Below are 14,760 nucleotides of genomic sequence, written 5' to 3' on the forward strand. Positions count from 1 at the left end.
TTTTTTCCAACTCGTAACCTTTGAAATACGAAAAACTATGTTATCAAAATTTTTTTTTTACCCGTTGTTTATTCGTGCGGCTCTCACGAGATTTAAAAACTTTTCTGTCACTTATACGATTTATAAAATCATACATACATGAACTTATACTTACTTATTTTGATACTAAGTTATATCTTTAAATTATATATATAAAAAAACGCTCCTTTACCGAGTTATTCAACTTAAGTCAAATAGTTTGGTGCAAAATGGTACACGTTGTACCTACTTCTAAATTTACTAGGAACTTCGTTCCGTTTACGTTGTCACAACAACGTTTAAAGGCATTGTTTATCAAAAACTCCCTTAGTTAATTTTATTAAAGTTTTTCACTACACCATGTATGGATCACACTTTTTCTCGCCCTCTGTTAGAGATGAAACTTACTATTAAGATCTTTGTTAAAAACTCTTGAGCCACTTTGGATGGCGGTTTTATAAAATTTGTTAGAAAATCTTTGCACCCACAAAAATGTTCTTTTAAAGTTAGACATCATAAAAACGCGAGCCGATAAATCAGTTTTCTGAGGTACATTCATTGGTCACCCTATCGTAGGAAAGGTACTGGGTGGATTACTGTTCTCAATACTTCACGGCGAATCACAATACCCTCGTAAACTTCATCTCTATGAATCAGTATGTTGAGACACAAGAATCATATTTGGAAGATTCTTTTCACTCGGAGCAAGCCATTCGTTAGGACCAAGGGTTCACGTATCTCCTCATTCGCGCATCCCCTTAAGTACTCGGATAAATTCAAAGCAAACCACTCGAAGTGTTCACTCTCGTTCAAGACCGCGCCTTTCGTGCGACTTTCTTATGGAAATGTAACATAAGAAACTTTGAGAGCCTATGAATCTTGTTACCCCTTGGAAGGGGACTGCTTAAAACATTTACGACACTCATGTGGATGCTCTATATATTTCTTCCTTCATTGGTTGCAACTGTATGTTGCTCTAGTTAACGTTAACCCTAACTTCATCATGTAACTGAAAGGATGCAGTTACATTACGGAACTGTGTTTTCATTTCATCCAAGGATAGGTTCACCTGCAGTATGGTAAACTAGGTGATATCCCTCATTGTTCGTTCAGACCGTTCTAAAGACACTATGAATAATTATGGCTTGCCAGACCGATTGATCACTTCTAGCTAAATTTCAATTCACTCATTCAAACGAAACATTCTTAAATATTGAGTTCCTATGCCTATGGCCTCCTTTCGAAACCAAGGGGTTGTAAAATCCGTAGCTAACACTATCCATACATCAAATCGCATGGTTGTAATCACTATGTTTCCCATTCTACCTGTCAGCTTATATTACGACATACACGCTCAATGTTTTAGATGAGCTTAGAAACATTCATGATGCACTTCACGCATCCAGCTTACTGAAGATGCCTGTAAGGCTAAACACGCCATCTTCCCTTTTTGTGGATATACATTCAGATGACATGCTCCTATTAATCAGAAATAAAATCAATTTGTTGACCTCTTAGGACAAGAGGCTTAATTAACGGCATATACCTATTCTCACTTTCATACGCCGAAGTACCTTTCAAGGTAGATAACTTACTCCTGAGCCCACGAGTCTCACAGAACTTTGATACACCCCTTCTTGTTTGAATACGGTACCATTGTTGGTCACTCCTTAAAATTTCGGGACGAAATTTTCTTTAACAGGTGGGTAATGTAACGACCCTGGATTTTCCAACGTTATTTATAAATAATTATTATTATTAATACGTGTGATTAAACGAATGTATGTTATTACATTTACATGTTGCCTTGATTGCCCGTACTTGACTTTTAAGTGCCCGAAACGTCTTTGTGACACACGAAACTTCACGAATAATATTTCTAGATATTATTTGCATTTATGATTAAGGTTTATTAATCATTTTGATTAACTATGGCTATTAGTTAATTACTTGGGCTTTAATTGGGTTTACTTGATAATTAATTGAACTTGGGCTTTAATAGCGTTATGGACTTATGACTTTGGGCTTATAAGCCCACCCTACCTTTTAAGTGGACTTGTTAACCCACTAAGACATGTAAGTATTACTTACAAGTGTAACTAGTTAGTTTTATACATGAGGAATCTAGTTAACATGTAATCCCCATGAAATCAACTCTAATATCCAACTTTTGTAAGCTTTTCAAGCAAGTATTTTGTGGACAATGGACTTCCCCTTGACCCCCATTTTGGCCGTGAGTTTTGAGGCCCTTTGTGGGTGTTTTTGCTTCCAAATTTTCAATACTACTTGCTCACAAACTCTCTCATTTACACACACACAAAATACTTGAAACTTCTCTCAAACTTTACTCTCTTTTTCTCTCATATACTTGTAAGTATGATGAACTTTTTCTCTTCTCCTCTCCTTGTAAAAACCGATTTCAAACACCTCTCAATCATCATCATCTTTGTTACTTTTTGTTTGATTACATGCTTGTTAATTAGTTACTTACTTGTCTTTGTTGTTTATTACTTACTAGCTTTCAAGGATCTAACTTTCTAGTTTTGATTCTTCTACTATCTTGTATTTTCAAGAACACAAGAACATAAACTCACTAGTTTATGATTCTACTTCAATTGTTTCAAAAGTTTATAAGTTCATTGTTGTTAAAGTCATACTTGTAAGTCATGGAAGTAAACTTAAAGTTTACTTTACTTAAAGATCAACTTTGGTTGAATCTTTAAAGTATGAGCAACACTTGAACTAATTACTTGTTTAATTAACTTGTTTCTTTATTTTATGCACTTAAATTTCATGTTTGTTGATTTGTTGGTCAAGTACTACAAGTTAGTCTTGATCTCATACTTCTTGAACAAAAGATAACCTTATTAAGTTTCAAGAACATAGAAGTTTAACTTACTAGGTATAACTTCATATACTTGTAATGGATCTAAGTTTTATAGCTTATGATCTACATGTTTTGTTATAAACAAGAGCTTTAAAAGCTTACATACACTTTACTAGTTGATAATCTAAGTTTGTAACTTGTTCTTACTCTTAAAGTTCATGTAAGTGTTAGAACTAAGACTTTGATGTAACTTTGGTTCATCAAAACTTCATACAACTCTTAAGTGAGTTGATCTACATGTCTTAGACTCACACTTGTGTCACTATTGTCAAAACTTAGTTGTATTACTTTCATATTTCATGTATGTGTTAAAACTAAGACTTTGATGTAACTTTGGTTCATCAAAACACTTACAACTCTTAAGTGAAGTTGTGCCACATGTCTTAGACTTGCACAAGGGTTATGATGGTCAAGACTTGATTAAGATGATGTAAACACATCCATGAGTTGTACACTTGAAGCTATATACATCAAGGATGAGAACCATGATGAACATCAAGCACCAAGACAACCGGAACTCACAAAACTTACTGTTTTCTGTCCAAACTTTCTGACCTACTAATTCTGGAACAGACCAGTAGGTCTGGGATGATCTAACCTTGATTTTTGGATAGAACTTTTTGATTAGATAATTTTTCGTTTAAGACTCGTCTTCATCCGAGTTACGGTTTAGGATTTATGGCCCTCCGACCGTCACTATGTCCATTTAACGTTGTGCAGAAATTTCAGACCTACTCGCACTTATACCGTTGCCACGGTCAAACGAAGACGAGTTAGCTTCTGGAATTTTTACCACACTTAAATGACTCATATACGGAGCCATAGCCACTGGTCTAACCTCTGTTCGGTTTGTGTAGCGGCCGTGGTGACTGATCCAAGTCAGCCTTTGTTTTAAACGACTTTCATAAATGAACCTTACTTGTTACCTTTTGTTTGATGATGATTGATGATGACCCTTATGACCTTAATTATGTACATATAAACCTTTTGAGATGACTTACTGACTTAGTACTATTTGACTTAGGTTGAGGATTACGGACCGTTTACTTGCACATCTTTCCCGACTACTACTTTACCGCTACTACATATCATTGTGAGTTATAGCATTCCCTTTTTACTTTAACTTATTTTGGGAACTGAGAATACATGCGGATTTTATGTTTTACATACTAGGCACGAGTACTTAAACTTATTATATGTGTGGGTTATATAACGGCAGAAAGATTCCCTTTAGCTCGGTAACGTTTAATCATTGGTTTATGAACCGGTGAACGCGAATCTTAGATATGGATCCATAGGGCTTGACATCCCCACTCGGGCTAGTCGCGCTAGCATTTAACGAGTGTTTAATACTTCGAGGACATACGCACTTGCCAAGTGTACTTTCAGGGGGTATTTTATTAAACGTTAAGTTAGTTACCGAGTGCCCACGGTTGAGCATATACTTAAACATACTGATTTGGATTACTGTTTTGAAACGCTCTTTGTAGCACTGAAATCTCGTGGCCTACTTACATTACTGTTATACTTAAACTATAGCTCACCAACCTTTGTGTTGACATTTTTAAGCATGTATTTCTCAGGTGCTTGAGGTTGCTTCCGCTGTCTTACTTGTTGTGCTATAGACACCCGCTGCTTAGAGTTGTCCACGCATGAACTACTTTACTTTGCATTCAAACACCAGTACTTTTGAATTATGACTTGTAACGACCTTTGTGGTCACATACACTTATTTATTGCTTCTACTTAGTGAAGCATACTTTTGGGTTGTAAAACTTTCGATGTTGGTTTGACATCACTTTTAATTATGAATGCAAACTCTCTTTGAAAATGCATATAGTACATAACCTTGTAATGATCCTGTTGTTGATGGTCCGTACATGATGATTTAGTACGGGGCGTCACATTAGCCACTTTTTCTAAATCACGAAGTCCAATATTCGGATATATTGAGTCAAAATAATTTCTTAACCCATTGCGTAAAATAGCATTTGGGTTCCCCGCAATATATGCGTCAAAGTAAACACATCGTAACTTATGGGTTTCCCAATGTGATATCCCCCATCTTTCAAACGAAAGTCTCTTATAAACCAATACATTCTTGGAACGTTCTTCGAATGTCTTACAAACTGATCTCGCCTTAAATAGTTGTGCCGAGGAATTCTGACCGACTCTAGACAAGATTTCATCAATCATGTCTCCGGGTAGGTCTCTTAAAATATTGGATTGTCTATCCATTTTGTGTTTTTAAACTGTAAAATAGACAAGAGTTAGATTCATAAAAAAATACTTATTAATACAAGCAATTTTTACATATATCATAAAGCATAAGCACACTATATTACATATATTACACCACACGAATACAACTATCTTATTCCGACTCGCTTGTTTCTTCTTCTTCGGTTTTGGTTCGTTTTACCAAGTTTCTAGGGATATATGATGTTCCCCTAATACGAACCGTCGTTTTCCACATTGGTTTAGAAAAACCTGGTGGTTTAGAGGTTCCCGGGTCATTGTTACAACTTAAGGACTTCGGGGGTTGACGATATATATAAAGTTCATCGGGGTTGGAATTAGATTTCTCTATTTTTATGCCCTTTCCCTTATTATTTTCTTTTGCCTTTTTAAATTCAGTTGGGGTAATTTCTATAACATCATCGGAATTCTCGTCAGAATCTGATTCATCGGAGAATTGGTAATCCTCCCAATATTTTGCTTCCTTAGTGGAAACACCATTGACCATAATTAACCTTGGTCGGTTGGTTGAGGATTTTCTTTTACTTAACCGTTTTATTATTTCCCCCACCGGTTCTATTTCTTCATCCGGTTCCGATTCTTCTTCCGGTTCCGATTCTTCTTCTAGTTCCGACTCTTCTTCCGGTTCCTCTTCGGGAACTTGTGAATCTGTCCACGAATCATTCCAATTTACATTTGACTCTTCATTATTATTAAGTGAGTCAATGTGACTTGTTCTAGAGGTAGACATCTATCACATAATATCAAACGCGTTAAGAGATTAATATATCACATAATATTCACATGTTAAAAATATATAGTTTCCAACAAAATTTGTTAAGCAATCATTTTTCAAGTAAATACGGTCGAAGTCCAAACTCACTAATGCATCTTAACAAACTCGATAAGACACACTAATGCAAAATTCTGGTTCTCTAAGACCAACGCTCGGATACCAACTGAAATGTCCCGTTCTTATTGATTAAAAACGTTCCATATTAATTGATTTCGTTGCGAGGTTTTGACCTCTATATGAGACGTTTTTCAAAGACTGCATTCAATTTTAAAACAAACCATAACCTTTATTTCATAAATAAAGGTTTAAAAAGCTTTACGTAGATTATCAAATAATGATAATCTAAAATATCCTGTTTACACACGACCATTACATAAAGGTTTACAATACAAATATGTTACATCGAAATCAGTTTCTTGAATGCAGTTTTTACACAATATCATACAAACATGGACTCCAAATCTTGTCCATATTTTAATATGCAATAGCGGAAGCTCTTAATATTCACCTGAGAATAAACATGCTTTAAACTTCAACAAAAATATTGGTGAGTTATAGGTTTAACCTATATATATCAAATCGTAATAATAGACCACAAGATTTCATATTTCAATACACATCCCATACATAGAGATAAAAATCATTCATATGGTGAACACCTGGTAACCGACATTAACAAGATGCATATATAAGAATATCCCCATCATTCTGGGACACCATTCGGATATGATATAAATTTCGAAGTACTAAAGCATCCGGTACTTTGGATGGGGTTTGTTAGGCCCAATAGATCTATCTTTAGGATTCGCGTCAATTAGGGTGTCTGTTCCCTAATTCTTAGATTACCAGACTTAATAAAAAGGGGCATATTCGATTTCGATAATTCAACCATAGAATGTAGTTTCACGTACTTGTGTCTATTTTGTAAATCATTTATAAAACCTGCATGTATTCTCATCCCAAAAATATTAAATTTTAAAAGTGGGACTATAACTCACTTTCACAGATTTTTTACTTCGTCGAGAAGTAAGACTTGGCCACTGTTGATTCACGAACCTATAACAATATATACATATATATTAAAATATGTTCAAAATATATTTACAACACTTTTAATATATTTTGATGTTTTAAGTTTATTAAGTCAGCTATCCTCGTTAGTAACCTACAACTAGTTGTCCACAGTTAGATGTACAGAAATAAATCGATAAATATTATCTTGAATCAATCCACGACCCAGTGTATACGTATCTCAGTATTGATCACAACTCAAACTATATATATTTTGGAATCAACCTTAACCCTGTATAGCTAACTCCAACATTCACATATACAGTGTCTATGGTTGTTCCGAAATATATATAGATGTGTCGACATGATAGGTCGAAACATTGTATACGTGTCTATGGTATCTCAAGATTACATAATATACAATACAAGTTGATTAAGTTATGGTTGGAATAGATTTGTTACCAATTTTCACGTAGCTAAAATGAGAAAAATTATCCAATCTTGTTTTACCCATAACTTCTTCATTTTAAATCCGTTTTGAGTGAATCAAATTGCTATGGTTTCATATTGAACTCTATTTTATGAATCTAAACAGAAAAAGTATAGGTTTATAGTCGGAAAAATAAGTTACAAGTCGTTTTTGTAAAGGTAGTCATTTCAGTCGAAAGAACGACGTCTAGATGACCATTTTAGAAAACATACTTCCACTTTGAGTTTAACCATAATTTTTGGATATAGTTTCATGTTCATAATAAAAATCATTTTCTCAGAATAACAACTTTTACATCAAAGTTTATCATAGTTTTTAATTAACTAACCCAAAACAGCCAGCGGTGTTACTACGACGGCGTAAATCCGGTTTTACGGTGTTTTTCGTGTTTCCAGGTTTTAAATCATTAAGTTAGCATATCATATAGATATAGAACATGTGTTTAGTTAATTTTAAAAGTCAAGTTAGAAGGATTAACTTTTGTTTGCGAACAAGTTTAGAATTAACTAAACTATGTTCTAGTGATTACGAGTTTAAACCTTCGAATAAGATAGTTTTATATATATGAATCGAATGATGTTATGAACATCATTACTACCTCAAGTTTAGTAGGTAAACCTACTGGAAGTGACAAGAAATGATCTAGCTTCAAAGGATCTTGGATGGCTTGAAAGTTCTTGAAGTAGGATCATGACACAAAAACAAGTTCAAGTAAGATTTTTACTCGAATTAAGATAGTTTATAGTTATAGAAATTGAATCAAAGTTTGAATATGAATATTACCTTGAATAAGAAAGATAACCTACTGTATATAACAAAGGTTTCTTGATCTTAGATGATTACTTGGAATGGATTAGAAAGCTTGGAAGTAAATTAGTAAACTTGAAGGGATTTTTGAAGTGTTCTTGAAGTGTTCTTCCTATGATGATTATAGCTTGATTCTTGAAGTGATTTTTGATGAAGATGATGATTAACTACTGGAAAAATACGTTCATAATAGTGTGTGTGTGTGTGTTGAGAGAGAATTAGAAAGAGAATTGGAAGTGAAATGGAGTGAATGATGAGTGGTAATTGGTGAGTGGTGAGTGGGGTTAAAAGGAGTTCTAGTTAGTTGACCAGCTCATGGTAGAAGTTAAAATTGATTAGTCATACATGACATAATCAAGAGTGAAATCTCATGCTAGTTCCTATTGGTATATACCCATAGTAAGTACGTTTTGAAGCTGTGTATAATACGGGTAAGAATACGACTAGAATTCTTGATGAAAGAAAAGAATGGGAAAGTAACTGTAACCATTTTCGTTAAGTATGAGTGTTTTGATATATGTCTTGAAGTCTTCCAAAAGTATTTTAATACATCTAAATACACTACATGTATATACATTTTAACTGAGTCGTTAAGTCATCGTTAGTCGTTACATGTAAGTGTTGTTTTGAAACCTTTAAGTTAACGATCTCAATTAATGTTGTTAACCCATTGTTTATTATATCTAATGAGATGTTAAATTATTATATTATCATGATATTATGATATATTAATATATCTTAATATGATATATATACATTTAAATGTCGTTACAACGATAATCGTTACATATATGTCTCGTTTCGAAATCCTTAAGTTAGTAGTCTTGTTTATATGTATATAACTCATTGTTAATATACTTATGGAGATACTTACTTATCATAATCTCATGTTAACCATATGTATATCCATATATATATCGTCATGTCGTTTTTACAAGTTTTAACGTTCGTGAATCGCCGGTCAACTTGGGTGGTCAATTGTCTATATGAAACATATTTCAATTAATCAAGTCTTAACAAGTTTGATTGCTTAACATGTTGGAAACATTTAATCATGTAAATATCAATCTCAATTAATATATATAAACATGGAAAAGTTCGGGTCACTACATTAAGATGCCACCCGTGGGGTTAGTGTACGACGTGTTAAGTACTCTAATGGTTGTTATGAACACCGATGGGAAATTCGAGTACCATTCATTTGTACTAATGGTTAACCATGGTTATATGTTGTAGTTTTAGCATATTAAATTGTGAACTATATGCTATTGGCGATGCTAGCTTATTGTGAATTGCGGATATTTAGTTTATGCATTGTGATTGCATGGTTGTTGAATTGCTATCTCATATGCGGTATTTGTGTAAGTGTTTGCAAGTAGGTATATTATATATGTATATGTATAATTATTGCATTCACTAAGCTTTTTGCTTACCCCTCTCATTGTTTACCTTTTTATAGGTATCGTTGATGCGGAGTTTACCTAGTTGCTAGACTAGGATTGATAGACGTTGCTTAAGCTTGGAGGATTAGCTTTTGGATATTGGATTGGGGGTTTGGTGGTCCCCGGGATTATGCTCTTGGTTTTGGGTTGAGTTATAGAGTCCTAACTCGTCTAAAGTATGTTTGGGTCGAAATTACACCGTTTGATTATACGGGTTGTTGAAACCTTTTTGTAAACTCAAATAGATCAAAAGTTTCACCTGGAAGTTTTAATGAGAAAGGTGTTACTTGAAAATTCACCTGAAAGTTTAGTGTCACCTGAAAGTTTAGCGTCACCTGAAAGTTCACCTGAAAGTTCACCCGGAAGTTTACCTGAAAGTTATTTAAAAAAAAAATGCTTCGTTTTTGGTAAACGGTTTTGGGGTCGTTACAGGTCAGTGGAAGATTTGACCGAGGCATGTAAAACTTCATTGAATTCTTCAATAATATTATCACCCACTATTTCAATAAATTCTTCTTCAAGAACCTCTTCAACCCACAGATTACAAATAGAAATATTAGCGACATTAGCGTTGACGAATTCATGAATTAACCCAGGTTCGTTGTATTTGATCAATGCATACATTACATCAGATTGTTTAAGATTATGTGATAGGCTGTCGTTGTGCATAACTCTACCGAACGAATTAGCTACACTTTAATTGTACAATTAGAAGAACAACGGTCAAATGGAATACCTTTAATAGCTAGCTTTGTGATTCTTGAGAATTTGAGTTTCATATGAACCATTGGGATTACCTCTAAAAATTTCAAATCACTCATCATAGGACTCATGGTCATTCTTTTGAAGCTATCCTCATCTTTAAATTCAACTATATAACCGTATGAGCCCCAAGCTGAAATGGAATTGATGAAGATGAAACGACTCTTGAGCCATTTAAAGAGTTTGAGAGCTTTAATGGGAGTTTTATCAACGATTAAAGCTGTCAAGTGTAATCTAACACTTGTTTCTTGGTTACAGACAGATTAACACAAGATTTAGAAGCAGCAGATGGTGGTTTGGAGTTAGGCGAATGCATTTGTTGTTGCTTTTGGGTTTAAATCGTTTTTGGCATAACTAACAAATAGAGACCTTTCGTTGATGATTTTACCATTCATTATTTGAATGACCTTGGAAGCTTGTTCAATGGTTTCGAATTTTATGAAAGCAAATGATCTATCTTGTTTCCAAGATAAACCTTGAATGGTGCCATACTTTTGCATAATATTGTAAATTGTTGGAGGTTTTGTATATCTTGATAAACCGCCCAAAAATAAGGTGGATTTCTTTGCAAAAATAGGTTGTTTGAATTGAGCTTCATTGGAAGTATTTGTTTTGTTATTGTGTTTGACCGATTTGTGTGGGAAGGATTGAGTGTTTGTGTTTTGAGTTTTTAATGGAATTGAATTTGGGTGTGTGGGGTGGAATTGTTGAGAGGGATTTCTTTTGAGAGGATTTTGGTTTAGCTTCATCTCTTCTTGTAGAAAATTAGATGAAGCAAATGTGCCAATTGTTTTAATTTTGTATGTATCTCGTTGAAAAAAAAGTCAAAATTGATATTTTAGTAGTAGTAATATTCTATTAATAAAATAAAATAAAAAGTAAAACGCATGTATTGTAAAGTAAAACAAGAAAAGTAAGTAGGACTAATAATTTTTTTTTTTTTTTTTTTAGTAGGACTCATAGAGATACAAATGTGAACTACTTTCTGTTCCTACTCGATCTCCTCATCTATCTCTCTCTCATATTTTTCTTCACTGACATGGTAATACCCTGCACACTTCTTCACGCACGCACGCATACCCCTATCTACGTAGGCCCCACCCTCTTACAAATCCATGCATCATCCTCTCTATTTTCACTACTACTACACCCTAAACCAATCACCCCCCTATTTAATCTCACTTCATTTACTCATCCAAATCACAAATCCACCCCCACTTCATCAAATATTACAACAAACTCGATTATTTTTTATACTTTTTATGGAGTTTTTTACTCAACACTTGAACAACAACAACAATGGTGACTCAAATTTGCCACCTGGCTTCCGATTTCACCCTACTGATGAAGAACTCATCACTTGTTACCTTCTTCGTAAAGTTCTAGATGCTTCTTTCACTTGTCGTGCCATTGCTGAAGTTGATCTCAACAAATGCGAACCCTGGGAACTTCCTCGTATGTTTCTTTTTATTTCCTTTCAATAAATGTTTTATTTTAATACACATTTGATTGATAGTGTACGAGTAAAAATATTGCTACATGATACACTTTATAAAGTTGTAATCAATAGAACTTTTGGCTCATCATAAAAAATTAACTACTCGATCCGTACTACTTTTTATTAATCATTGTCACTCAGTACACGCTTTTTGGTAAAAAAAAAAAAAGTATAGAATTTTCATTATAAAAAAAAACTAGTAAAAGTTGTAACCGACGTATATTTTACTAAAAAAAAAAAAAAAAAAAAAAAAATTTGTGACACGTAATTTTTTTCTTATAAGTTACTTGTACACATTTAATATATTGTACGAGTAAATGTTTTGTTTTTTTTTTTTTTTGGGTAAAATAGAAAGAGCGAAAATGGGGGAGAAAGAGTGGTACTTTTTCAGTCTGCGAGATCGGAAGTACCCAACCGGGTTGAGGACGAACCGGGCAACGGAGGCGGGTTACTGGAAAGCAACCGGAAAAGACAGGGAGATAATAAGTTCAAAGACTTCATGTTTAGTGGGAATGAAAAAAACACTTGTGTTTTATAGGGGTAGGGCTCCTAAAGGTGAAAAAAGCAATTGGGTGATGCATGAATACCGTCTTGAAGGCAAATTTGCCTACCATTTTCTCTCCAAGTCCTCCAAGGTACCTACTACTATTTTTTAGAGTAATATTCATATTAACATAAGATTTATATTAATATCAATTAATTATTATCACTAAACTAAGTATTTATTATTGTTTTCGTTTAATGGCATCCAATTTTAGTTTTATTTCATTCTAGTCTATATAGCTAGTTTTGTTTTAACTTATATTAATTATTATCACTAAACTAAGTATTTATTATTGTTTTCGTTTAATGGCATCCCATTTTAGTTTTATTTCATTCTAGTCTATATAGCTAGCTTTGTTTTAACTTCCACAATGACTACGAAAAGTGTACTCCGTACTGCACAATATTTTTGGTTTTCTTGATTTCCATTATTGCAATGGGTCATTTAATTTATGGCATGACAAGTATTCCATGTTTATTTAATTTTTAAGAACCATAGTATCATTAAATGTGATGAACTTGTAAAAACTATTGGAATGTACAGTATTTCTTCTTTTTCTTTTTTTTTTTGCCTGTTCAAATAACTCATAAATGAACATTTTCTAGAACTAAAACTTGCACGTGTACATGGGTAGATAATTCCTTCATATATTATACCGGAGTATTTTTGTTACTCTATATTAATGTAAATTTTTAACTTTTAATTGAAAAAAACGAACTTTTAAAGTTTTAATCAACACATCAACAAGTCTCTGTTCATAGACCCCATAACGATAATATATTGATTTGACGTTACATTTATATTGTGTCTTCCTTTTATTTATATTGAATTTAAATTAAAATTTATATACTGTTTTATTTATTTAATCAGGATGAATGGGTGATTTCCCGGGTATTCCAAAAGTCAATCTCCGGCATCACCGGCGGTTCCACCACCGTCACCGGAGGAACAAAACATCCTTCCTCTGGCGGAGTAATGTCCTACCAAGAAGCAAACTCTTCAACGTCAGTTTCCCTCCCACCACTACTTGACTCGCCATATGCATCCGCCACGTCAGCATACACCGCCGATCACGATACTTACTCGTACGACAGCAACACAGCTTCAAAAGAGCACGTACCCTGTTTCTCCAATGTCTCAGCAACAAACTTTGACTCTCAGTCCATCTTTGATCTTCCTCCGCCTCCATTATCAGCTCCAACATTCGACCCCACCGTTATGAATTACTCCAAAAATTTCGGCGTGTCAGCGTTTCCAAGTTTGAGGAATCTTCAGGAGAATCTTCAACTGCCGTTTTTTTACTCGCCGTTAGCGCCGCCGCAGCCGCCGTTACATGGTGACGGCGGAATGTGTAGCTTTGGAAACTCTGCCGGTGGGAATTGGTTTCCGGCGGTTTCTTCGGTGAATGAGACTCAGAAGCCGGGGCCTACAGAGCTGGATTGTATTTGGAGCTTTTGATTGAACAAAATTAATGGTGGCAGGGTTCTTGTTTAACTTAATTTAAGTGTGTTATTTTATGTTTAGCTTAAATAATTTAAGTGTGTTATTTTATTAGATCATGTAACCGTGTGTGGTAATTGAGACTCAGCTCTGTTTTATTAACTCTGTTTCGTTAGACTATGTGTTTGTATTCACTATGATTTTAATCACATGTTTATTGTGATGTTATATTATATCCCAGATGCTTATTTTACCAATTTTTATTTAGCGATAATATTTAGATTACGCCATCTGAATACTAGTATTAGTTACGACTACGTTACTAGAGACGTTAATGATGATAAACTGTCTCTTTTATAAGATAATAATCTTTTATTATTTTATAAACAAAATTTTATAAGATTAAATATTCACTTATTTAATAAAACATGCACACGATTAATCTTTTCCAAAGATCCAATTACACAACTAATAATTGTCAAAATATGTAATTCACAAAGTGAGTAAACGATATAACTTTCTTGAAGAAACTGATTGAAGGAGAGAAACCTACGATCAAAAGTATGACTGTTTCTTTGGATAGTCCACACTACACTTCAAACAACGTCAATGGATGCTAGTCCAAACTCAAGTAATAATTAATCAACCTTTGATTATTATTATGAACCAAAAATAATACTCCGTATGTGTTTATGGATGATATTGAAATGGAATAATATGATATCTTTCTATTTGTTATAAAAGTTAAATTGGATGTTAATTTTATTATTATTATAGATATTGTATAGTAGATTTTTTGAGTATAAATATGTGTGTTATGAGTTTAT

General features: G+C 33.6%; 1 protein-coding gene across 1 annotated transcript; it reads left to right on the forward strand.

The window, feature by feature from the left end:
• The first annotated feature begins 11,713 nt into the window (after positions 1-11,713).
• On the forward strand, positions 11,714-13,951 carry LOC139845568 (protein CUP-SHAPED COTYLEDON 2-like). The gene is made up of 3 exons (XM_071835827.1): positions 11,714-11,906; positions 12,301-12,584; positions 13,364-13,951. Exons 1-3 carry the CDS (start codon positions 11,714-11,716, stop codon positions 13,949-13,951), a joined length of 1,065 nt encoding a protein of 354 aa, XP_071691928.1.
• The last annotated feature ends 809 nt before the right edge of the window (positions 13,952-14,760 follow it).

This window comes from Rutidosis leptorrhynchoides, chromosome 4 (assembly GCF_046630445.1).
Source record: "Rutidosis leptorrhynchoides isolate AG116_Rl617_1_P2 chromosome 4, CSIRO_AGI_Rlap_v1, whole genome shotgun sequence".
In the NCBI taxonomy this organism is placed as follows: Eukaryota; Viridiplantae; Streptophyta; class Magnoliopsida; order Asterales; family Asteraceae; genus Rutidosis; species Rutidosis leptorrhynchoides.

What these genes read in the sequence shown, in the direction of transcription:
- LOC139845568 (XM_071835827.1), top strand. Translation starts at nt 11,714, where the DNA reads ATGGAGTTTTTTACTCAACACTTGAACAACAACAACAATGGTGACTCA. An exon ending in CGAACCCTGGGAACTTCCTC is followed by an intron (nt 11,907 to 12,300) that starts GTATGTTTCTTT and finishes TGGGTAAAATAG; the next exon opens with AAAGAGCGAAAATGGGGGAG. An exon ending in TTCTCTCCAAGTCCTCCAAG is followed by an intron (nt 12,585 to 13,363) that starts GTACCTACTACT and finishes TTATTTAATCAG; the next exon opens with GATGAATGGGTGATTTCCCG.